The sequence below is a fragment of the Carettochelys insculpta genome, chromosome 2, assembly GCF_033958435.1.
Source record: "Carettochelys insculpta isolate YL-2023 chromosome 2, ASM3395843v1, whole genome shotgun sequence".
Taxonomy (NCBI): Eukaryota; Metazoa; Chordata; order Testudines; family Carettochelyidae; genus Carettochelys; species Carettochelys insculpta.
The window spans coordinates 160,183,087-160,209,082 of record NC_134138.1 but is presented as its reverse complement, the minus strand read 5'-3'; the positions used below and the strand labels follow the sequence as shown (position 1 = coordinate 160,209,082).

At 42.7% G+C, this 25,996-nt stretch overlaps 1 protein-coding gene across 1 annotated transcript; it reads left to right on the top strand.

Moving 5' to 3' along the window:
• Window positions 1-8,347: 8,347 nt before the first annotated feature.
• On the top strand, window positions 8,348-25,466 carry ABITRAM (actin binding transcription modulator). Its single transcript, XM_074987911.1, has 6 exons — window positions 8,348-8,450; window positions 14,813-14,864; window positions 23,431-23,560; window positions 25,043-25,119; window positions 25,189-25,258; window positions 25,329-25,466. Exons 1-6 carry the CDS (start codon window positions 8,396-8,398, stop codon window positions 25,452-25,454), a joined length of 510 nt encoding a protein of 169 aa, XP_074844012.1. The 5' UTR covers window positions 8,348-8,395; the 3' UTR covers window positions 25,455-25,466.
• Window positions 25,467-25,996: the final 530 nt, after the last annotated feature.

Below are 25,996 nucleotides of genomic sequence, written 5' to 3'. Positions count from 1 at the left end.
GTTGGAGGTGCTGTAGTCTAGGATTTGTGGGGGAAGCTCCGGGCAGAAGGTGGGGTGGCTGCCAGCTGGCCTTAGAACCCACCTCTACCTTAATGCACATATGTGACTACAACTGGATGTCTAAATGTGTGATAAGTTGAAATGAGATAATTGTGGCTGAATGACTGAGCATTGTGCACATCCTGTTATGTTTGTTACCAACACCCCAGCTTGCTTGTTGGTCTTCTGTATCTCTAGCTTACATTTTAGCGTGTAAGCCTTGTGGGAAGGGACTGGTGTTTCTACAACACCTAACGTAATGGAGACAAGGCTTCTGCATGTTAGGTGCAAGTACGCTCTCAGTGTTTAATAAACCATCAATCTGAGAGCTGAAGCGTCCTTTGCTAGGGTTGTGTGTTGGCTCTGCTTGCCTTTGATGCATTGCTGGTGAATCCTCCAAATCATCTTCAGCAGCCCCAGGCAGGGAACTTATAGAGCTGAACTCTTGACTCCTCAGTCATTGACCTGCTCCATCCGTATGGCACAATGTAATAGTTCATCTTCCGTCAGTATCTTTGCTGAACTTGCCCTTGAGTGCCAAAAAAAAAAAAGGGCAACACAATATCTTCATTCTAAAAGTAGTCTGAAAATTGAACGTTATTCTAATAGTGCAGGCCTACTAAATACTTAAAGCACTTGGAATAGATCAGTCTATTGTTACCGTATAAATGATGGATATACTATCAGCAGACTTTAAGACTGGCGAAAGAGTCTGGATGGGTGATGTCAACTCGGAGAATATAGATCACTGTAACCCATTATTTTTCTCTCACTTTAGGCTTAATGTGCTGATGAGGAATACCCCTGCGAGTTCACGGAGCACCAGTGTTCTGTGGAATATAATTTAAGAAACACTGAGCTAGGGGATTCCTGGCAGCTTTTGCTCCAAGAATGGCCTGAGGCAGGGGTGATGTGAGGGACTCAGGGAGGCACGTGCACCCCTCAAATGCCAAGAATGGCCTGAGGTAGGTCCCCTCAAATGCCCTGGGCAGGAGAGGCAAAGCGCTAGCAGTAGCTAGCAGGGCCGGTCTTGGTGGCTCAGGGAAACTAGTGAGAAGGGGGGTCCACCCCCCACCCCCCGCAAGGGTCCAGCTCCTCTGCACTCACTGGCAGCAGTGGTTGAAGCGGAGAAACGGGACCTGGCTCATTCTGCTCTCCTGGCATGTTACTCTGGCGATGGCTGGGATTACCCTGCACTCACCAGTGGGAAGTGGAGTGACAGGGCTGGGGGAGCAGAGCGAGCTGGGGCAACATTGCTCCATTTCCTCATGCCACGGCCAGTGAGTGGGGGAAGGGAGATCCCCCCCAGTACCAGACCCTCAGCCCCACCAATCTCCTTGGTCGTATTGGTTGGAGGCAGAGCAATGGTGGGTGAGAGACAAGGAGAGGGTGGAGAGCTGGCACTTGGGGCAGAGGGGGGTTGTCCAGGCCCTTTGCCAGGCGGCATGGAAGGTCACCCAGTGGATGGCTCCCCAGCCACTGGCTCTCTGTGTCACCTCTGATCAGTTGCCTCTGCCCCAAGGAAAAGAGAACAGTGCACAGGAAACTGTGCAGGTCTGGGACTAAGCATCAGATTGTTTCTTCCACGGGATCCCGGGGGTATGACAAGAGGGGTCAGTGTCTGAGGAAGAGGGCCCCCACAGATGGTCTCTCGGAAGAAGGGGGGTCAGTTTATTGGCTGGGATGGGCCTCACCGGTGGGCTCTGGGGGTCTGACCCCGCCCCATTCCTCCCAGGTGGGTTTATGCAGGAAGAAGGGTGCAGAAAAACAAACAAGAACTGGATTGCTAATAAGGAGTTTCTTTAAAGCCACAGGACAATTAAGGTTGGCTAGGAGAAAGAGAGTTGGTTTCCTTTCCCATCACCATCAGAGTTGACATTGTAATTGCCATATTTGTCATAAAGATGCAATTTCATCTTGCTTAGATCAGTTCTCTATTCAGCATGCTTAGTGAATTGTTCCCATTGTGCTTAGTGAATTCCCCCGGGAGTCTACAACAGATGTAAAAATTTTAAGGCTTCCTTACATAAAGAGGTGTAAAGGAACCTTATTGCAAAGGATAGCATAGCCTTATAAAATGCTTATGGTACTTTAGTGATAAGAACTAATCTAAAATTTTGGACTGAAAAAAATTTCCTATCCAACTATGGTCCATAAACTGCTTGCTACTGACCTTTCTGGGCATGGTCAATTGTCAGTATAAATTGTGAGCCCTCACTTGCTCTTCAGTTGCCTATGATGTAACACTGAGCATATAGTTACATATATTTGTTGAAAATAACTAGCAGTAAAGGGTGAATAATAGCTATATTAGAAGGGGGTTGGAGATTTCCTCCAGTATTCACCAATCCCATTTTCCATCCATGGTACTGTAATTTAAATAAAACTACCAAAGTTTTGATTATATTGCATTATTTTAAGAATGAAATTTGCAGCATTTTAAAATATGTGGGCAGAATTTTTAATTTTTGGTGCAGAATTCCCACAGGAGTATAAGCTTAAAGGACAAGGAATACAACAGAGGCAAATAACGACTCCACTTCTCTCAGGAGTGGATCATCACAGGATTACAGAGAATAAATGAGAAATCCCTCCTATACACTGTAAGCTTTTTATCTACTGATTAAACCCAATTAGTATAAATCTGTCCTAAAGTTCAAAAAGCTGCTGGCCAGCGTAGGGGAGTAGGCAGACATTGTTTTAAGTTTTGTCCCACAATCAAGGCTTTTATGGCTTTCCCCCTTAGAAGTTACTGCAGCACAAACTCCCAGGCTGTAACTCCCTATAGAAGGAGTTAAGCTACTATGCAGTGACTACACCCAGCAAGTTGTCAAGGGGATGATGTGAATGCTGGTGTTCCGTGAACAACTTGCAAGTGTGCCATGAGCATTTGGAAAAAATGCACAGATGCTCTATATTTTCTGTTATTAAAACCAGATACAGTGTTACTTCTTCATTGCTGTGATACCTGATTTAATTCCTTCATTTTGTTTTTGCTGTATATGTTGCTGTTTGGTGGTTGTTTTGTTTTGTTTTTTTGGTCTGATAACAGTTTTTTAAGAAAATTTTCATGTGTGTTCCTCATAACAAATATTATTATTTGGTGTTCTTTGGCAGCTGAAGCTCTGGGCAGTTGCTCAGAACATATCCTGAACAATTATTACACTTATAATACTATACATTAGGGTGCAGCATACCTTTTTCTGGACAGCTATACAGAGTTAACTGAGAAGGTGGAATTTGGTGAAGCACTCAGAGAAACTTTAATATAAACAACAAAAACTGAAATAAGGGAAGGATCAAAGTTCATAAATAAAAGAATAAGATTAGTATTGAAATAGGGTCCCTGGTAATGTATTCACACTTACAGTCTTGTAACTAATGGAGATATTTGGAAACAATGGTAGAAAGAAAAGTAAATGGAGCTCATCAGAAGGGAAGTTCTGAGTCAGTTACCAGCTCAAGAACATAACAACCCCCTCCCCCCCCAAAAAAAAAGGGGAACTGTATGGCAATTAAAAGGGGAGGAATAGCTCAGTGGCTTGCAAGATGGTCTACTTAAACCCAGGGTTGTGAGCTCAATCCTTGAGGGGGACCATTTAGGGATCTGGGACAAATAGGTTTAAAAAAATAAGAAAAAAGGATGGTGCTTGGTCCCCCCAAGAGGGCAGGGGACTAGACTCAATGACCTCCCAAGGTCCCTTCCAGTTCCACAAGATGCGTATCTCCAGTTTGTTTGTTTTTTATGTCTACCCTTGTCATGTTAACAGGACAGAAATATACCCCATTTGACTCTTTACATTGATTATTATGTCAGTCCCTAAACATCTCCATATGTAGCCACTGAATGTCCATAATTAAGCAGTAAGTATAAATACTCATGATTTACAACACTCATTTCTTAATAATCCCTATAAGTAGATATGGTGTAGTGTCTTAAGATACAGCATAGCAACCTAATTGCTAAGCCTTCTCATCCTCACCCCAAACCTTTCTTTTTGCAAACTTTGGTCTTGTGCTATACACACGTCATTATTTGTCTCTCAGACTGAGTGTGCAAAATATCTACCTTTGGGTTATCTCCTGAGGCCTATACTATTCAGTTAAACTGGGGCCTTTAACAAGGGCTCATACTTGTACAACAGGTCTTTAACCACAGCAAGCCTAATAACCCAGTTATGCATTCCCCACTTGCTGTTGCTGCTTTCAGAGCTTCCATTAAACATGATTAGCAAAGGAATTATGGGTTACTCAAAATTATAAACCCTCTAAGACCAGGTCAGGAGTCAACAGGATAGAGTATGTCTGTCTGGCCAGCCTGTGTAGCCTCTGTTAGCAGCTAACTAGGTATTTTCCCAGGTAAAATGCAGTGGCTGACCAGGCTAAGGGAAGAGAAAAGACAGAATTTGTTAAGCTGTGCTGCTTGGATGAGGGTCTGGAAAAGATCGGACAGAAGACAGCTACTTCTGGGAACAGGGCAGCGGTGCTTTTCCTGAGTGCCCTGTAACAAGCAGTTGCTTGTAAGCTATTCAGTATCCTGGCTGTTCAAGAAAACTTAGTTTGAGAATAAAAAAATTGCACTAACCTTAACCTGCCTCTGCAACACTGAGTTCTGCCCCAGACAGAAAACTGGAGTGCAAGACCCCGGAGCTGATACTGGTCATCAAAAGTATTTGTCCTAGCACACAAAGGGGCAGAAGATATTCCTGCAAATACTCTTGAGGTGTTTCCGTCAGCCAAAGAGTTCTCCCTCCATTCCACCTTATGTGTATCGAGCCTTTGACAGCTCCTTCTCACTGAGGGAAAACAGAGGTTCAAAAAAATTATTGATAATTTTTCAGCAGTGGCTTCCCTTTCCTCTGGGTCAGTGCAGAACCAAGGTGCCAGCATAGTTTTAGGGGACATTGTGCTGCTGCAGATACTGTCAGACATGTTTTTGAAATACTGATATTCTGCTCATAATCATTAAAGATCCCATGTCACCTTCTGTGAGAATAGTAATTAGCCCGTTGTCCTGGAAAAAATAATTTTAGATAATTACTGTCTATGTACCTACAATTCCCATTCCTACTTCCTGACTTGAACCGCATTCTCGGAATCAGAACAGCTGCTAAACAGCTGCTGTATTTGAATACAGATGGTACATCCTCATTAGGAAAAACACAATTAAAGCAGGAGCTAATGCAGTAAAATTAGAATTGTACCAGAATCATAGCGTGGTCAAAGCAATCTGTAATTTTCACAAGTTAGCAGGATCATGTAAACAGGTGGCGCAAGCTTAGAGTTTACCTTGAGTTTTACCACCTGATGTGAAATCTACAAATTACCTTGCACATTTTACCATATGTTAGTTTCCATGTGTTAGCTAGCAAATAGTTTTAAAAAATACTTTTTTCTCAGTGAAGACAAGACCAGAAGAGTCTTTGTTTCAGTCACATTTGTATTCAATGGAAAACTGTAGAAATAATTGCTTCTGCTGAAATTTGCCAGTTCGCAAAGGGCCTTCTTTAAAGTGTGAGAGAGAAAATCCTAATAGTATTCTGAAGTTAGTGACCGTCCTTCTGTTTCATTAGTTTAATTTCTAGTAGAAGAGTTTTTTACTGACCTTAATAATAGATGTAAATGTAAATTAACTTTTTCTTCCTCCTTCATTTTTTCTTTTCAATCTAGCTGTCCTGCAGCTTGGATGTACATAAATCATTTCAGGCAAGCAATGAAAATTTCAGTAAAGGCTGTGGAGCATGAATGTATCACAGCAAGTTTGATGTTGTATTTCCAGAATCCAATTTATTTCCTGTTTTATTTTTCCCTTTTCTTCTCTCTTCTGAAGACACTCTGCTTTTGTAAATTGTGTCTCTTCCTTTCATTTCCATATTCCTTTCTTCACAGCATGAAGTCTGTCTCTTTCTCTGGTCTCTAAAATTCAACTTCTTTCTTCAAGAAATTGTATTGTAATAAAATTTCACTTGATGTATTAAGGACTGTAACCTTTGGTGTTAGCTTTTTATAGACCTTTGCTGAGCCAAGTAGATAAAAGGTGACAGATCATCTTGATCCATAAACCTGTTATGTAGAATTGCTAATAAAAACAAGAGAAGTCACAGTGAAAGGAAGTATCTGAGTTGTTTGTATAAGCTGAAGTACAGTGGTGGTATAACTTTCAAGAGGTTTTCACAAAGGACTCAGATTGGCATAAAAATGGACTGGGTAGTCACTAAAAGAGAAAAAATGCCTATGTTTGGACTATCATATTTTTTTCCAATTCGTCAGACTGCTGAAGCAGCAATGTTTGAATCTGCTACTTCAACACTGTAGAGGAATGCATTACTAACATTTTTAGGATCCTGGAAACCCTCACCTCAATCTCAGACAACACCTTTGCTGTGAAATCTGGAGGAAATTCTCCAATGTATCTAGATCACAAATGAACTAGTTAGAATGTCAGTCCATCAACTGGATTCTAAGCAACCTCTGGCCTTTAAGATTTCTCCTGTGCACTTCCTTATATATGACTATTTCACCACTATGTTCTTATTTTCCTATGGTTATTGTTGGTTTCTCTCTGTTTTACCTCAAGCTTGATCAGTTATATTCAGTTATATTCTGTGAAATCATGTACTAATGATAGCAGTAAGTGTGACAGACTAAGATGAAAATGAAGTCAAATGGCACCTGGACACACAAGCTGACACCTGAATCGTCTGTGTGAAAACCGGATGTGTGGCAATCCTACTGTATGCTGTGACTGTAGGTTATCCATACCCCACATGCACATCCTGTGATGGTACCTTACACCTACCCAGCGTGTGTGACTGCGCTAAATGTACTTCACATGCACATGCTGTGACAGTACCTTACATGTACAGCGAGGTAGACATGTTCCTCTATATTTTCCTCTATATTTTCACAAAACAAAAAAGTCATCATATTGTACTTTAAAGACTAACAAAATTAGTTAAATTAATAAATTATTTTAACAAAATAAAATTAATAAATTATTTTGTTAGTCTTTAAAGTGCTACATGACTGCTTTTTTGTTACGTGCCCAGTGTGTGTGACTGTTTACGGGTAACCCGTGTGCATGTTCTGTGATGGTACCTTTCACAAACCCAGCTTATGTGACTGCGTTACATATACCCATGAGCAAACTCTGTGATGATACAAGTGTTGAGTGTATGTGTCTGAGTTACATGTACCCTGTATACATATGCTGTGATGGTAGCTTACAAATACCTAGCGTGTGCGTGATTGTTATGTGTACCCCGTGAGAGCATTCTGTGATAGTACTTTGCATATACCCAGCGTATGTGACTGATATATATGTATCGCATATGCAGGTGCTGTGACTGTACCTCACAGACCCAGCATGTGTGGCCGTCTCATTCACCTGTGGGATGTGCTATGATGGTACCCCATATGGACCTAGTGTGCATGGCTGTGTTACACATGCCCCATGAACCTAGTATGTGTTACATGTAAGGTAAATATAAATAAATGGAGATACACATCTCATAGAACTGCAAGGGACTTCAGGAGGTCATCGATTCCAGTCCCCTGCCCTCTTGGCAGGACCAAGCACCATCCCTGCTTTTTTTTTTTCAATCTAGTTGCCCCAGATCCCTAAATGGACTCATCAAGGATGGTGCTTACAACCCTGGGTTCAGAAGGCTAGTGCTCAAACCACTGAGCTATCTGTCACATTCCCAGCATGTGTGACTGTATTACACATACCCTGTGTGTTATGTGCTGCGCAGGTACCTCACATGGACCCAGCATCTGTAGCTGTGTTACACATACCGCGTGTGCACGTGCTGTGATGGTACATCAGGTGAACCCAGCGAGTGTGGCAGTGTTATATGTACCCATGGGTGTGTGGTGACAGTACCACACATGTACCCAGCATGTGTGGCAGTGTTACATGTACCCGTCTGTGTGTGGGGATGGTACCTCATGTGCCCGGCATGTGTGGCCATGTTACATGTACCCGTGTGTGCGCTGACGGTATCTCATATGTACCCAGAGCGTGTGGATGCGTGTTATCTGTCCCCAGAACGTGCAGGGGCTGCATGTGCAGGGGACCCCGCCCTTGGGTGAGGGGCTGTTCTGGGCGGGTCTCTGCCGCGCACACCAGACCGGCGGGACGGGCGCTCCCCGCAGTCCGCTCCAACCAGCAGCCGCGGCCTGCTCCGTTGAGAAGACACGTGTTGACACGTCACCGCCCACCGCACGCGTCTCGCCGGGGCTCCTCCCTTCGCCGCCGGCCGGCCGGCCGGCCCGCCGCAATCCGGGAAGGGGCTCGCGCGCTGATTGGCTGGCGGGAACCCCGTGCCCGGCCAGGCGCGGGCGGGGAGTGGGTATGGCCGCCGCGCCGGGTGTGACAGAGCGGTACTTCACGCGCTGGTACAAGCCAGGTACTCGCCCCTCCCCCCGCGGCCGCGCCTCTCTCGCGCCCCTCAACCCCGCGGTTCGTCTGTCGTTGGCAAAGCCCGCCCCGCCCCGGCCGGGCTCGCTCGGCTGGGCGGCCCTGGCCGTGGGGGTGTCCGGCTGGTCTGTCCGCGCTTCCGTGGCTTAGCCTGGGCCCTCCCTGCCCAGGGGCCGCGCCGGTGGCTGCGGGAAAGCCCGGGCCAGGCCGCGCCGCGAAGCAGAGAGCCCCCTGCGCCTGGGATGGGTGCGTGGTGGCTACAGCTGGGGGTGGCGTTTGCTGTGTAGTGAACGTACCTCCCTGGGGGATACCGATGGGCAGCCGGGGCTGTGCGGTTTGGTACCCCTCGGGGTGCATCCGTGTGCCACCGGTGTAGTTAACGCAGCTTAAATTCCTATGGTCGCAGCCGTTATCCCCGTACGCAAGGGCCTAATACCAGTACGGCTTACTCCAGTAAATGGAAGCGAATAAACTTAAGCACTGTAAGGTGCTTTTGTGCCTGCCTGTGTCCACAATAGGGATTGCAGGTTTTAACTGTGGTAGTAAGAAAACAAACTCACTACTATGGTGAGACAGTTGCCTGTTTGCTGTTACAGATCCAGACTAACACGGCTACCCCTCTGATACTTGCCTCTTATGGTAACCATATTGTCTTAGGGGTTCCTTGGGCTTGTTTGCCTGCATATGTTCATTGACTGAACTCAATACCTTATCAAGCCCTACATTTCTATAATTCTTTTTTTTTATAGTAACAGAGAGGAAGCCATGCTAGGCTATACACTATCAAAACAAAAAGCAGTCAAGTAGCACTTTAAAGACTAGCAAAATAGTTTATTAGGTGAGCTTTCGTGGGACAGACTGTCCCATGAAAGCTCACCTAATAAACTATTTTGCTAGTCTTTAAAGTGCTACTTGACTGCTTCTTCTTTTTTTTATATGTGTGTGGCTAGTTCTACATTACAGCAGAAAGTCAACACAAGCTATGCAACTTCAGCTACATGAATAATATAACTGCAGTTGATGTATGTTAAATCAGATTACCCTGAGCTCAACACTGAGGCCAGTGGATAGGATAAACTCTTACATCAAAGTCCCTTCATCTAGGGGAGAGTAACAGAGTTGACAGTAGGATGATCTGTGGTCTCTTTGGCAGGTCTTCGCTAGACCTGCTAAATCGACTACATGTGGTAACAGAGAGGTAGCTGTGTTAGTCTGTACTCCAACAAAACAAAACAGCAGAAATGTAGCACTTTAAAGACTAACAAAATGATTTTTTCGGTGATGAGCTTTCATGGGACAGACCCGCTTCATCAGATTCGTTCATCGATTGCAGGTGGATCAGTCTTAGGCTGTGTCTACACTGTGAGATAAAACTGATTTTAAGTCAGTTAGCCTGATTTTTTCCAAGTGCCTGTCCTCACTGTAAATTCCATTAGCTTGATTTATGGAGCCATAAAATCAACATTATTGAAATCCTAAAATTGTAGTGAACTGACGGGTGTAGCGTTCAGTTTGAATTTAATATTCTGAATGAAGGTTAGTGAGGATGCGCTGTGTTTTTATATCAAATTTGTTAGCCTCCACAGATGTCCCATATGTGCCCCACAATGCACCACACTTCTTCCCTCTGGCCTCTTACATCTCCACTGCTCTCAGGTATGGAGGAATTAGGCAATAAGACTGTTACAGTTTGGCACCTGGAGGTCTGTGGCTATAGGGTCATGATAGGCTGAAAAATCTTCTTTCTTTTTCTTGGCTAGTAATGCAGTTGTGGGGTCTGTGATTCTGCGTATACCCTTGCTAGCTGTCTTTTTTTCCTGCCCTGTCTGGCACCAGCTGCTGATCCCCCATACCATGTGTCATCTAGGTTGTGGGTGGGGGACGTGCTTGTCTGGTAGGATGAGGAATTTCTTTTAAGCCGTTTACATGTTGTCCTGACCTCCACGTCACCTCCCTTCCCTCTCCCCAGAGGTGCCACACAGTGTGAAACATTCCCGTGCCCACCTGCATCACCTGGCTTGACCCTGAACTAATAAAAGGATGTGCTGTTCAAGGTGCCAGGCAGCTTGTGCGTGGTGAGGGTCATGCTTTTTGGGGGCTGGCTGTCACCCTGGATCTTTTAACTGCCCAAGGGAAATCTCCCTCAGTGGTCATGATTTTCAGGGCTGGCTGTAGCTGAGGGTCTTTTAGGTGGCCGTGGGAAGTCTCCCTCAGCAGTCGCGATTTTCAGGGCTGCCTGTAGCCACGGTTCTTTTATCCACCTTGGGGAAGTCTCCCTCGGTGGTTACGATTTTTGGGGCTGGCTGTAGCCAGGGTTCTTTTATCCACCCGAGGGAAGTCTCCCTCAGCAGTTATGGTTTTCGGGGCTGTCAGATGTCATGATTTTTGGGTGCTGGCTGTAAACAGGCATCTTTTAGCCACCCTGAGCCATGCATTTTTCAGTGAAGGTAATTAGTAGCTATACAGTTATCACAGTTCTCGAAGTAAGACTTGCAGGGGGAATATTCTTGTCCTAAAGTTCTTCTTTTGCAGGTCCAAAACTGGCTGTAGTCTGAGGTCTTTTAGCCGCCCTGAGCCGTAACTGTGAATGATTCATCCGAGTTTCAGTGTAGCACCTGTGTCTACCTAAACATACTTAACATGGTAGGGGAAAGAGGGGAGTGAAATGTGGGAAGATGGCATCATATACCCACATCTAGTTGTGGGGCCAGAATGCAATGGGGCTCAGGGAACTGTGGGATATGTTCCCACAATACACTGCTGCAGCAGCAGTAAGTCGATTTTGTGGGGAGCATGTGGGAAGGTGAAGATGCTCAAAATCGAATGGATAAAACCCAGTGTTAAGAAAGCAATTTTAATAATCGATTTTTATCTGCAGTATAGATGCAGCCTTAGAGACTGGATCTGGGCTGTAATGTACCAGTAGCTTTAGATTGCAGACAACTTCGGTGTGGAGGGCTGTCTCTTTTGCTGCTACTCAAATACAGAGCAAGTGCATTGAGGTGTTGGTCTGTGGTTGGAAAATACAAATAGTTAAAAACTGAAGTTAGATGGATACAAAAGCTTTTCATACGCTTTATTTCTTGGAGAATTCAGTGCCAAAACATTAACAATTCTGCACACAGTGTTTTAAAGTTCTGCAAAATATTTTGTCAAAATAACACTTTGTTCTAGTATTTTCACTTATGTTGGTAATTAATTCCCATCTACAGTGTTGGGGGGCACGTGCTCCCTCATGCCCTGTGCTCCCCAATCCCCATGTGTTGCCCTGGGTACAGGGACACACGTGGACAAGGCGTGGCTGACTGAGGCTGCTGGGACAAATGGGGATAGGGCAGATGGGCCTGACTGAATGGGAAGGGTAGGGGTCAGCCAGGTCTCCAGAAGAAAAGATATCACTAACTTCTGTGTCTCTGATCCAGTCTAGCTCATCTGAACCCCAGTCTGTGACTTCCAGCAGTCCTGAGTACCCTGCTTTGTTCACCACCACCATCCACGCCCTCCTCACCTGGACTCCTGGTCAAGGTGCTGTGAAGAAGGTGGACACTGCCCCCTCCTCCTCCCTCTCCATGGTTTGCTCCTCTGTCTCTGATCCTGTGTCTACACTAGCCCCTTCCTTTTGGAAGGGGCATGTTAATGAGCGGGTTTGAAATATGTTAATGAGGTGCTATGAATATGCAGTGCCTCGTTAGCATAATGAGGGCCGTGGTGATTCAAAAGTGCGGCTTTTCTAATCGTGCGCTGCCCGTGGAGACAGGAACCTTCTGAAAGGACCCCCCAGTTTTCGAAAGCCTTTTCTTCCAATCTGGTGTTAGGAAGAAGGGGCTTTCGAAAACTAGGGGGTCATTTCGGAAGGTCCCCATCTCCATGGGCGGCAAGTGATTCGAAAAGACACACTTTTGAATCACTGTGGCCACAGTTATGCTAATGAGGTGCTGCATACTCATGGAAGTGCCTCATTAGCATCTTTCAAACCCGTCCATTAACATGCCCCTTCTGAAAGGAAGGGGCTCGTGTAGACCCAGCCTGAGAGGTGCTTACTGTAAGCTGAGTGCTGAGAAATTCAGCTGCTGCCCAGCTGACTAGTAGAGCACCTTCAGCTACCCACAGTGGGGTAGTGTTTTTATTAATAGTGCACAACTGTGCATGTCTTGGTTCATAAACAAAACTTACTCTTCCCATGGATGGGAAAAATTAGAAGGAACATGGGTGCTGACCCTACTGCCCTCTCTTCTGGCACAACAGCAGCCCCTGGTGGGCAAAAATTATAATTGCAGCACTGTGGGGCGGAATGTATTTGTGCAGGGGACATGATTTCCCCAGGAGTAACTCTAGTTAGTGTCAAGTATCGTAGGGGTAGCCGTGTTAGTCTGGATCTGTAACAGCAATGAAGGGTCCTGTGGCACCTTATAGACTAACAGAAAAGTTTTGAGCATGAGCTTTCGTGAGCACAGACTGAGTCTCTGCTCACGAAAGCTCATGCTCAAAACTTTTCTGTTAGTCTATAAGGTGCCACAGGACCCTTCATTCTAGTTAGTGTGTAGACTTTGACAATGATCTTCCTGGTGTACGAATGTTTAAACTGTTAACCTGAAGCTTGTGGCTTACCAGTATGTTTATTAGTTAACCAGCTCTCGCCAGTGGTAGACACTTGTGCCAGGCTGGAGCAGCTTTGGCTGGCTGCAGAAAGGGCTGTGGGACCCTGTGGCTGTGGCAGGGCTAGATATCAGGCCCTAAGTTAACTGGCTAACTGCTAGCATTTAACTATTCTACCATCCCTGTGCTGATGTAAGCATTGTAAGATGAGTTCTTCAAAATCATGTTTTCTGTTTGGTGCATATGTAATTAACAAGCATTGTGTACGTGATGGAGGAAGCTATACTGGAAGGTGGAGTAGGCACACGCAATCATTGCTTTTCTATGGGGGGAGCTATTTAGGAATAGCTGTGAGTGCATTTTTCCCAGTTAGTTTTGGAGCTGGCTTAAACTAAATCAAAAGAGGAACTGTATTCCTGGATAAGTGTGTCCATAAGCGGAATTATTCTGGAATAACTATTTTGCTTTAAATTGGCACCTGCTTTATTCCAGAGCAACTTTCCTGTGTAGATCAGCCCTGTGGATTGAAGATACTTGGGTGGGATTCTTCAGTCTGCTCCTTTTAGCAGCCTAACTACTAACTCTAGCTTTTTGAAAGTTCTGGGCCTTCAGTTGATGATTCACAGCAGACCAAAAAGTAACATGTGCAAAGAAAGATACAAACTGGAGGGGATTGTTGTGGTTGTGTGCTTATGTGGTGATGGACCTTGAGGAAGCATGGAAGAGAAGTTAGTTAAGACTGCCCTCAAGATAGATAATATGTAGGAAAGGACGGAGTCAACAGAAAGGAATGAAGAAAGGTGAAGGGGATTGGGAAGAAAAAGGGAAGACATTCAGCGCATACACAACTTCCTGTGTTCTTCCACACCTTTCTGCAGAAAAACTATCCTGGCTTCAAGGTGTGAGAGAGACCTTAACTGGGAATATTTTGAAGAAATTAATTCCATGGGTTAAAAAAAGGAAAAACATCAATTGTAAGCAATGCAAGAAGATGATGCAAAGATAAAACATCATAAGTAAAACTGCTTATTGGGAAAAAATTATCTGGATAGTGATGTGGTTATGGTTGAGTGGATCAACTGGTTAGTGACTTAAATAATGCATTTGCAGTGCCTCATTCTTCAAGATCCGTGCTATGCCTTTTAGTAGAAATGTGATTTGACAAGTAGTTCTCAAGCTGTTTGCTGTGTTGGATGTTGCTAGGGAAAAAAAAGGTTAATTTAGCTAACCCTTAATGGCTTGTTTAATTAGTTAACTAGGCTTAGAATCTATAAGCGGCAGTAAGAGAAATCTGAAGTTGCTACTGCCATTTTTTAATTTTATATTATGTAATACATGCAAGCCCCTTATTTTGGAAAGTCATGGTCACAGACCACAGTGGAGGTTCCATAAGTCCATTCTCTATTTTACTTCAGCATAACTCAGCTTTTCCAAGGGAACCCCATCCTGGTGGGATTTTTGCTACACTCAGCTGCCAATGGGCCACATTTTGTCATAGGCAGTCCCATCATATCATTTCCTCTTATTGTGCTGTTCATCAGTCTCAAAGCAGTTTACAAAAAAGTGAAGTATTACTCCTGTTCTACAGATGGGGAAACTGAGGCACAGAGCTCATTCACAAACCTCCATTGAAATCTGTAGGAATCTTCTTTATGAAATGTTTCTCCATACTGAAATTGATGTGTGTTCGTGTTTTTATCTTAGTGTAGTGATTGGTTTTGGTTCTTTTTTTTTTTTTTTTTTTTTTTTTAACAGATGTTAAGGGTAATCCATGTGAGGACCACTGTATATTGCAACATTCTAATAGGTAAGTCAAATTTGATTCTTAAGTTTTTAGGATATTTGTTTTTCACCCCTAGTCTCAAAACAAAAACTTGAATAGAGAGCTCAAGTTTTCTACACAGAAAGCATATTATTTAGAACAAGCACCATAGTTCTTTAATAGCTTCTTTATTAGCACTTCATTTACCTTAAGTACACAGCTAAGTAAATGAGACTCAATTTGTATTTTAATATTACAAAATCTGGTATGAATAGTATTTTTGACTTTTTTTCCTGTGTGTTTATTGAAACATGTCCATTAATTGTAAAAATTTAGAGTATGTAAAAGTGAAATTGATCAGTATAGTGAAATGCAAATTACTAGATCTGCTTTTAGTTTTAATTTCTGACAGTTGCAGTAATACAGTAAAATCCCTCTTATCTGGCATTCATTCTATCGAAAATCTCAATTAACCGGCATCATCTCCTGCCAGTTCCACCCCAGGTTCTCCTGGCTGGGGCTGCCCCTGCATCCAGGGATGCTGCTGCCAGCTCTCAGCCCCTGGCACATGGCTGGACTTTTACATAGTGTTGTGTTTGGTGAAACAGGCTTAAGAGCCTCTCACCTTAAGTTGGGGGTTGTTGGTCTGGGCTGGTTTAGCAGCTGAGAAGTCTGGGTTTGCTTGTGTGGCTTCTGGCTGGCAGAGATGCTGTTGTTGCTGGTTGGATTTGACTTAGTGAGAAGGAAACCCTAGCCTGGGGCTGTAAGTGGCCCAGATTTTAAAGGTACCCTGGATTGATTTCTCTAGCTGTGTCCAGAAACCCCATCCTGTTACAGCTCAGGGCTGCTAGAGTTCCCCTGGCCCTGGCAGAGCGCCACTCCCTTGCCCTGGGGCTGCCAGCAGAGTTCCCCCGCACATGGGGCTGCTGGCTTTCCCCTACCCTGGCCGACTCCAAGCCCCATGCCGCAGACAGAGCCCTGTGCCCCAGCATTCCCCCACACTGGCTGGCTCCCAATCCTGACTGCTAGTGTTTCCCTGCGCTGGCCCACTGCATTCCCCCATGCTCCAGGCCTGCTGGCTCCCAGTCCTGCCGGCAGAGTCCCCAGACCCAGCTGGCTCTCAGCCCTGGGCCTGCTGGCAGAGCTCTGCACCCTGGCGGAATTCACCCAGCCCCAGGGTTTCCACAGTTCCCAGAGCTTGGCACCCTGTCCAGCTCCCTGGGGCTGGAGCTGCTGGTGGGGCTCTGCACCCCAGCCTGCTCTCAGGGTTTCCTGCTGGGGATCCCCAGCCACCTCTCTTCTAAGCAGCAAATTTGAATATCTGGCAACCTCCTGAGGTTGCCGGCTATGAAAGAGTTTACTGTATGTATCTTGTTTTATAATAAATAAATAAATAAATAAAAATAAAATAAAAAATACTTCAATAGTATGTGAATATATTATAGCTTTTACATTTGGTGGGTATAAAATTCCTATTCTGACTCCAGTTGATAGCATTTATGCCAACTGTTTAATGAATTATTTTGCAACACAAATCTCACTTTGCAAGTGAGCCTATTTCCAGAGCCTATTCGTGGGATACATTCAAGTCTGGACAATCACAGCCACTACTCCACAGATCTCAGCTGGGAGGTGTCACCGGAAGACAACTTTCCAACCAGACATTTACATCCATCAACTGACTCCACCCCTGCAGCTTAGGAATTCAAGGAATCCTTATGCTGCACCAAAGAGAATTCCCCTAGGAGTGTACTTGAGCCCTGCGTATTGACCTGCCTTGCAACAGGCAGACTTTTGGAGAAATGACTATTCTTTGGATGCTATTTGAGAAGGTGGATCCCTCTTAAACTTCAAAGGTGCTCTTCCTATGGGAACTGTAGTTGCTTAGTCTGCTTCCAGACCCTATGGCTTTGGCAGTATTTCTGTATTCTTTCCCTGGTTTCTCTAGTTCCTTGGTGCACTGAAGTAACTTCTTACTACTCTGCCTTTCTCTGACCCTTTTAGCTACGTAGCTGAAGTTGCTTTTGAGTTGTCAGTGCCTCTTTCTGATGAAGAGGGAAGGTGATGTCACCACTAGGGCTCATGTCTGTGACCATTGTGTGTGTTGTCTTTGACAAACATCTGAGGAGATCGACATTTATTCACATTGATGGCTTCTTTGGCAGCATTGCCTTCTCAGCATGGTGTGCATAAGTGTGTGCCTTGAAGTGTAACATTCTCCATGCAAAGGATTAGATTTGGTGCAGCTGTTGTATAGATTATTTTTTCTGTCATTGGCTTTCTTGTCTAAAGTTCATGCTCAAATGGCTCAGGTAGTTTAGCTGAACCCCTTTAAATTCCCTTGGCCATCTTTATAGGATCCATACAAACAGTAGCTCATGTGTGTTATAGTTGAATCAGTGAACTTACAGATCTGTCCTGCTTGTACGTTGTTCATCTCCCTGCAACACTTTGTGTAAAAGAATATGTTTCTAGCAGTTTAAGCAAAGATCTTCCATAAACACTAGTTCTCAACTCTGAGTGGCACTGCTTAGACTTGGTCAACAGTGCAGAGTTAGGTCACTAAACTGCCTTATGTGGGTCTTGTAAGTGTCTATACTACAAGGTGTTCACACTGATGTAAGTTTCCCATTACACTGAATTAACTACACCTCCCTGAGAGGCATAGTGCGTGCTTTGATGTAGTTAAAAGTGTGTGTAGACATTGCATTGCTTGCATTGCCTGTCAGCCCAGCATGGTGCTTACAGCAGCAGCCCCCTCCTTAGGGGCAAAGGAGAAGGTGTCAGAGCTCCTGCTGTGAGCCCAGCCTTGAAATACACATTCTTGTCAGTTTCATAACTGCTGTTATTTCACATTTCATCTTCAGCTCCATCAGTGCCAAGATGAGGGACTCGTAGCAGGAGCCCAAGATTAAAGACTTCCTGCTGTGAAGTTAAGTTCTGTGCTGGGAGTGGTGGCTGGTCCAGCAGTGAGCCCCTTGTGGTTGTCAGTGCCCCACACTCCAGCTCTTGGTGAAGATGCACGTCACCTGCAGAAGGAGACTAGTGTGGACATCAACAGTGGATTTAATTGCTGCAGAGACTGTAGATCGATAAAACTTACATTGATCGAATTTTGTAGTGTAGCTCCTTATGTACTTCCTAACAGCAGGGCTGCACGTATTCTGTGGCACCAGCCATTTCTCTTGTTCTTCAATACCAGTCAGTCAGCCTGGAAGTAATGATGGCATCAGTCTGTCTTCCCACTGCTTTTTGCGTTGTACTCACTTCACAGGTTCATTTATTTCTTTAACCTTTTTCTTGTGTGTGCATCCAGCACATTCTCAGTCTGTTCCTATTTCTAGTTCCTTGCACTCTGGGTTTGTATCACAATATATGGTGTATTTCCCAGGCTGTTTGTGAGGCCTGTCCAAAGCATTTCAGTTGTCTGTCTTGCATCTTGTAACGGTCCATTTCTTGTCTCAGCAGTTTTCTTAAACTTATTTTATTTTCTGCTGTCATGAAACTCAGCCAGTTCATTTCTGCTGTTATCTTTTGTTCTTCATACTCAAAACATTCCAAGCAATATTGGCATGGCACTGTGTCTCATACTCATTTTTGTTTTTATTGAAATGTTATTAGCCTTCCAGATCTTGCAGCTTTTCTGAGTATAGTAGTTGCTAATTTGATTCTTGTCATCTTTATAATTTCCATTCTTTGATGATAGCTCTCCGAAGTACATACTTTCCCCTTTGTTCTAGTTCTTTATCTGACTTTGATCTTTACCTTTTCTTTGTATATCCCAATTGGCATAATTTTTGTAATCTGTAAATTTATCTTAAATTTGAATTTTCTGCTTTCCTTGTATATCTTCTACAAATTCTCTGTTAATCCTCCTTGGACAGTGGTATCAGGTCAATACCATCTGCTAAGCAAAGGTCATGCTCTGCTGTCCCATATAACTCCTTTTTAATCTCTGTGCCAGGGTGCACAAAATTTCATAAAGAGGGGTGCAGCACAATTGGGTGCTGGGTGTCAGGCTCATCCATCTCATTAAAATGTTGTGAATACACGTAAAACATGTACGTATTTCATTTATCTACCAATAACGTTTTTACATTCTACATACTTTTCTAACACATACCCAAAGGGTTCTTTTTGTGTGAATGTATCCAAATTTTGGTTTACATTAAACAGGTGTGTATGGGGGGAGGGGCAGAGATAGGGGGCTGCTAATTGCAGGGACAAAAAGTGCGGCCCAGTTTAAAAAGTTTGCTCACCTCTGCTCTATGCTATGGCCATTACTACTTCCAATATCATGCTCACAAATCTGGGAACAGCATGCATTCTTGTGGTCATTGTCTGTTCTCCCCACACTTACTGACTTGTAGATTTCTACTATCAGTTTGAATTCTCAGAGATACCATATGTTCAGAAGATTTGCCATAAACCTGCCATATACTATTAGAAGCTTATATGATGTTTATACAGTATGAACTTGATTATCTGGCATTCCTGCTTTATGGGGATTACTGGATAATATGTTCTGCTTTGTTGAGCAGGGCTGCTGGCCCTGCTCCATGGGCCCCAGCCTGGCCACAGGCCCTGCTGGTGCTGGTCCCGTGGTTGCTGGCTGATGCTAATTAAGAGAAATTACTGGTTACCCAAGTGCTGGATACTTTTACTGTAAAATGTTGTAGCATACTTGGTTGAGTTTTGCTTATTTCTTTAGTTGTCTGATCACAATTAGCTGAGCTATTGTAGTTCATCTTGATTGAAGTCTGGCTTGTTCCTCTGGATGTGCTGTTTCCACATTATCACTTCATTGTCCTCTAGATTGGTACTTTTATCACTCTCCCCCATTTGTGTAGCATTTTTCTTTCGTCTGTGAATCTTGTTGAATCTCTACAGTTATGTCATTTCCCAGAGCTTTTTCTTTTTTCAAACTCTCTGTCAAGAGCTTTGCTATTTCTTTTGAAATTTCCAGCACCTGCTTTCCCTTGTTTATACTGGGATGCGTCTTCAGGAATGTTTCATCCACTGCCTGCTGCACATGACATAGTTCTTCAACATATTCTTTAGGATGTTCAGTCATTCTTAATTATTTGCCCATGCGTGTCTCACTGCTGACAACTTCTACTCATGTCCCTTGTTCATTTCTCTTATTTTGTGATAAAATGCGCTTCTTCACATATTCTGCTACTGCTTTTTATTGTTTGCTTATTCAGTTGTTTTGTTTTATGGTCAATCTGTTGTACTCAGGTTCTAGATTTGCAAGTTTTCGGTTCTGTAGCCTAACCCTTGTTTAGCAACTCTCATATTCCCATTTTTTGCACTGTTCCATGCCTCTTCAATATTAATTGTTTTTAAACCAGAAACACATTTTTCTGCATGGCATTACTGTATTCTTTCTTGCTAGATGGCTCTTTTTTTTCTAAAGTGTCAGATCTTAGTTCTTAGCACTTTTTTGGTTACTCTCAACTTATGTAATGCCTTCACTAACTTATGATCTGACCTGATGATGTCATCAGATGATCTGTATGATAACACTTAATTTCCACTTGGCTTCACAAATATGAAGTCTTACATTCTTCATTTGCAAATCAGGTAATATGCAAGTCCATTTTCTCTGCAGCTTTCTTTGTTGAAATAGATGGGTTCATGAGATTTTTGCTTAGGCTATTAATCTTCTCTCTTTTTTGTTTTCTTCAGAGTCCGAATCTGCCTGTTTTTTCAGCCAGGGAATTCCAATCTGATCCTGTTTCAGCATTTAAAATCTGCCATTAACCATTAGACATCTTGTCTTGAAACTTACTGTATTGCTCTCATCAAATCAAAGGGCAGAAGCCACTGTGCTCATCTAGCCTAACCTCTTATATAAGACACGCCATACATAGAACTTCCCCTGGATAAGTCCCTAGATTATAACATTGTCTTTCTTCCCAGGGCATTGCTAACATCACACACATATTTGCACTAGCAGGATTGCACTGCATTGGCATCAGCCTCCCCAATTCCATAAAATGCCTTTTTGTTATTTCCTAGCCACAACACTGACCTATTTGGAAATAACTTTGATGTAAGATTTTATTTTTAAAGAGGGATTTTAGCTGTGCTCTTGAGGCAGCCCCCACTTCCCATCCTGGTTCTACTCCCACAGTGTTGTCCAAGTGACCCAGCACAGGAAACATATCTTGCTGACTTTAGTATCTGAATGCTTTGTCAGCACTTTCACAGACAAAAACCTCAAGTGTCATCTGTGGCACTGTTTACACTAGCATTTGCCACAGCAAAGCTTTGGTCATCTGGGTTTTCTTAAGCACATGTGAATGACAACAGCTTTGTTGCTCAGATGCCAGTGTAGACAAAAACTGACTCTGTTTTCTGTGTAATGAGGAAGGGTACACTAAACCCAGTCCTCTTTTGTGAAGAAAAGCAGTGAGATGATGCTTTTGTCTGTGCAAACAAAACAATGTGCCACACTACAGTACAACAATAAATATTGAAATGTCTGGTATTGTGAAAAGACACTTTATGCAGTGGTGCAATTAGGAAGTTTCCACGGCCAAGAGGGAGATGAATGTTCACATTTCTACTGCAGGAATCACTGTTTCAGGCTCCCTCTGCAGTCAGGCAGGTGTTGCAATAGGGGCTTACATATGACTCATTTTTAAGGTTGTCTTTGAAATCTTAAGGGATAAAACCACTTTTTAAAAACAAAAGATGAGCATAATAGTATGAGGATTTCAACTTTAGGCATGATGTTAAACAGCTGATTCACTTTTAGTATGTGCACATTACTACTATGAGGTGATAATGCCTACATCACATTTTGACTTAACCTGCCTGTAAATATTGATTGTACACCATAGTCTACAGCAGGGGTCAGCAACCTTTCCGAGGTAGAGTGCAGAAATTTGACCTCTATGTATGGGCCAAGTGTCAGTGATACTTTTTAAAGTCACTAACAGTTCTACATACAACAGCTTCATTAATAAATAAAGAGGCAGAGCTTTACTATTTAGGTGCTGGTTGGTAGCATTAGCTGGTCTTTTGATAATTCTCATGTAGCATGGATTTGAGGAAACTCCCAGCTGTATGGGGCAGGAGCAGGGCTGAGCTCCTGCCTCACCTGCCAATGAAAATCAGCACTCACGCTGGGAGTTCCTGACCGCTGGTCTAGAGGGTCTCCCATTTCCAACGTATTTTTGATACAAAGATGTGTTTGTAACATTAAATTCACTCTTAGGAGACTAAAAGTCTGCTTGATTCTCATTTGAGAAACAGCTCCTTTATGATGAAGCTTACTCAGCTCCTCAAACTGCTTTTTCTGAAAGGGTAACAAAACACTTAACTAATTAAAGGAAATTCACATTTCTAGACCTTTACCTACTAGTTTGCTGTCATGTCATAGCCTTGATGCCTCTGAGGCTTTTACTGAATTGTCTTAGTCTACTAGTCATCGTTTGAGAGTTTTCTAGAACTCAAAGCTAACTTTAAAATACATCTTTAAATTCAGTGTTTGTGTAACACAAGGAAATACTTCACAGAGGTGATACTGTCACTCAGAGAACTATGCTGTCGCATTTGAAGAAAAGACCATTTAAAACTTAAAATGTAAGATTAAAAATAGCATAGATTACCTACATGTCAGACATCGGCATTGCAGTCACCATTCCTTGACTGTAGCTGAATAGATCCCTCAGGTGAGTAAGTTTTCTCCTGCTGTCAGAGTTTGAGCTATTTTACTCTTAAATGACCTATGAATTTTCCGATTTGTGGTTATTCTTATGTAGCATTTGTATAAAACTTGCTCATTTTGGAAGCAGAGAGACAGCTTTAGCTCTCTATTTTGCAATTTAAATCTGACATTTGAAAATAAAGCATGCATGCTTACTGGATTGTGTATCTGTGATGGTAGAGCAGCCATTTCCAATTAATGGTACCATGGTGTAGTCCCACAAATTTAACAGTGAGTTTCACATATGAAAGTGAGGATTGAGTTTGGCCCTCTAGTTATAATTTAAAAATTTAGGAGGGGGCAATGGATATATAAAACTTCTGTCACTGAAGCAAGCAGGTATAGTTGACATACTGATTGCATGTTAACTTGGATGACCGGCAGCCAGGTGGCTACACTCAGGTCTTTACAGCCAAATAGCAAAGCCACATCTGAATTACTCTCTCTGCAGAGGTGCTAAGATTTCTGGAGGTTTACCTCCTTGTCTTGTGCCCTGTAATAAGCTGAGCATTTGATCCTTTTCAAGTGAACTGGGGGAAGGTATGGGAGGACTGCAGTATTTCAGTGATTTAGCTTAAGTGGTCAAAGGAGGCAGGAGAGTGATTCTCTTTAGGCTAAGGTTTTATTTAGCCTGCAGTCCCAGATGAGCCAAGCAATGTGTATTGAACTTTCCACTAAAGTTGGGTTTTATTCGTGATGGGAAAAAGCCTCATTAGAGCCTCAGTAAAGGATGTAGTGAAGATATATGCCCTAGAGAGCAGCTGAGTAAGAAAAAGATTGCCTTCCATAGAACTAACCCATGCACAGAAACAGTTATTAGTTTTATTGCAAAGCTAGACAATCCCAGGGATGAATTCTAAGTACAGTAGGTAACTGTAGCTTTTCTTGCAGAATCTGTGTCATCACGCTGGCAGAAGCTCATCCTCTTCTTCAAAATGGAAAAACAATTAAGAGTATTAATTACCAAATCAGTGCTAACTGTAGTAGACTTCAGAATAAGGTCTCTGGAAAATCAAAGCGGGTATGGCTTTTTTAATCTAATTTGTCAGCTTGCGTTTAACTCCCTGAAGTGCTTGCTTCTAATGGTAACAAAAAAAGATCTGCTGTGTCAGAGGACAAAGTGAGTTTCTTACCAAAAAAAGGAAAAAGTTTACCATTGACAGAGTTTCAGCTTCTCCAAGCTTACTAAATCAAAGAGCTCCATCGTTAACAGAGAGGTAGCCATGTTAGTCTGTATTGTATCAGAACAAAAAAGCAGTCATACAGCACTTTAAAGACTAACAAAATAATTTATTAGGTGATGAGCTAATCATGGGACAGACCCACTTCTTCAGACCTGTAGCCTTACCTTATATAATGAGTCTGGTAAGGCTACAGATTTGGAGAAGTGGGTCTGTCCTATGAAAGCTCATCACTTAATAAAGTATTTTGTTAGTCTTTAAAGTGCTACATGACTGCTTTTTTGTTTTGATAGCTCCAACATTAGTTTCTATACAAGGCAGCCTGAGTCCTACATGGTGTGGGGTTCCTCAGTGACCCATCCCTTGTCAAAGAGCTACTGAAAAGGGAATTTGATGAAATTTTACAGCACACTTACAGTTCTCAGGGCACACCTGTGTGTCATAGCATGTGGGTTGAAAACCAGTGAAATAAGGATGTAAAATCATGTTAAATTAGTTAACCACTTAAATGCTAGACTCAACTGGTTTAACCTGTTAAATGGGTAGGGAGGCTGCAGACTGGGGCTGCTCTGGCCCAGTTGGAACAACCCCCTGCCTTGGGCAGGGGGATGCTACAGCCCCTATCAGTTAGCTGGTTAAATGTTAACATCCTTAGTGTTTACAATAGCAGAAAATGTCTAGAAAATTCTCTACCATAGATAGGTATCAAGCATTCAAAGATGACACTTCTAAGCCCTAGCAATTTAAAAATAAAAAAGCCTCTTCAACATCAAGCATGTTATGAACATGAAAACTGCCATTTTGTTTAAAATATGCATATAGCAAATTTATAGATTGTCTAAAGATGGTTACATTTGTTTGAACGTATCATTTCATTCACTAAAAGCAGTGTGGATACTTTTCACTTTTGGTTATGTTGATTAGAACCAAATTTAAACTAAACCCATTTTGGCTAAAGTAAGCTGCTGGAGGTGTGTGTAGGCAACTCATGAGGGTTGCTCTACAAACAAAGTAGAACAAAATAAAGATCTTCAGTTTAGTGTGAGACTGTCTGTTCCCATGTACTTGTCCACATAGTTCATTTGCACTATCTTAGTGGATTATTTGATGTCTACATTGCAGATGACTTCAGATTGTCACATGGAAAAACGAGAGACCTGTACGATCAAAAGACTTTTAAAAGAATCTCAAAAATAGTAGATAAGTGACTGCTTTGTACTGCTGCTTGTAAAAAGTTTCAGAATTCTCTCACTATATACTGAGAATGCTATAAAGAAATCAACTTCTTTTAAGCTCATAGGAATTCTTTGTTTTACGTGCAGGGTGCTCAGTTTCTAACAGAACTTGCCCCTCTGTGCAGGATATCTTGTTCCAATGGAGAAGAATATACTGTTTATAGGTAAGTAATTCATTCTTTTGTATTTTGATTGCAAAGTTTGGTTTTTACAAGACTGAAATTTCTCTACAGTTGTATAAGAGGGCGGTTAATGGAAGTTAATGAAAATATCCTGGATAATCCAGCAATTCTGCAAGAAAAGGTAAGAATTTTACTTCTTCCTTCCCCCAACCCTTTCATTTCTCTGCTATATTATGGTTTTTATTTTGTAGCCATCTACTGAGGGATACATTGCAGTGGTATTACCCAAATTTGAAGAAAGCAAGACCGTAACGCACGGACTTCTGACACAGAAGGAATATGAGGAAGTTTTGTTGAAACGTTCTAATTCCACTTAATGAAGCTTTGTTTTTAACTGATGACATAAGATGTCTGAACTATACTTGAAGTAGCTTCAGAATTAAGTATTGCGTAGATAACACTTAAAATCATCTACTTCCAGTATGTCCCATAATGCAAGAGTTGTAACACTGTACAGACAATGTGGGGAACTCAAAATTACTTCTTTAAGTTTTATAGGTTTGTTTAATGTATTTTAAAAGTGAACAATAAACAGCCATTTAATTTCATAAATAAACCATTTAATATCTTCTGTATCTTTCTGGACAAGTGCAGTGTAGCAAAAATAACTATCTTTCTAGGGCTTAATGACATAAGTGAAAAACCTTAGTTTCCCCTATTTTTAGTGCCCCAGGACATTTTACATCGGCACTTAAAATGAAGACCATTTCCGACCCAGATTCATTCTCATTTGCTACTGTTGAGCATTTCAAATGTCATCTCTTTGGTGCTGCAAAGCCAGCATCTCTATTGTGATGTCCATTGCAAGTGAGGGATCCACAAAGAACTACTGGTAAGGGTATTTAATTTTTGTGGGCCA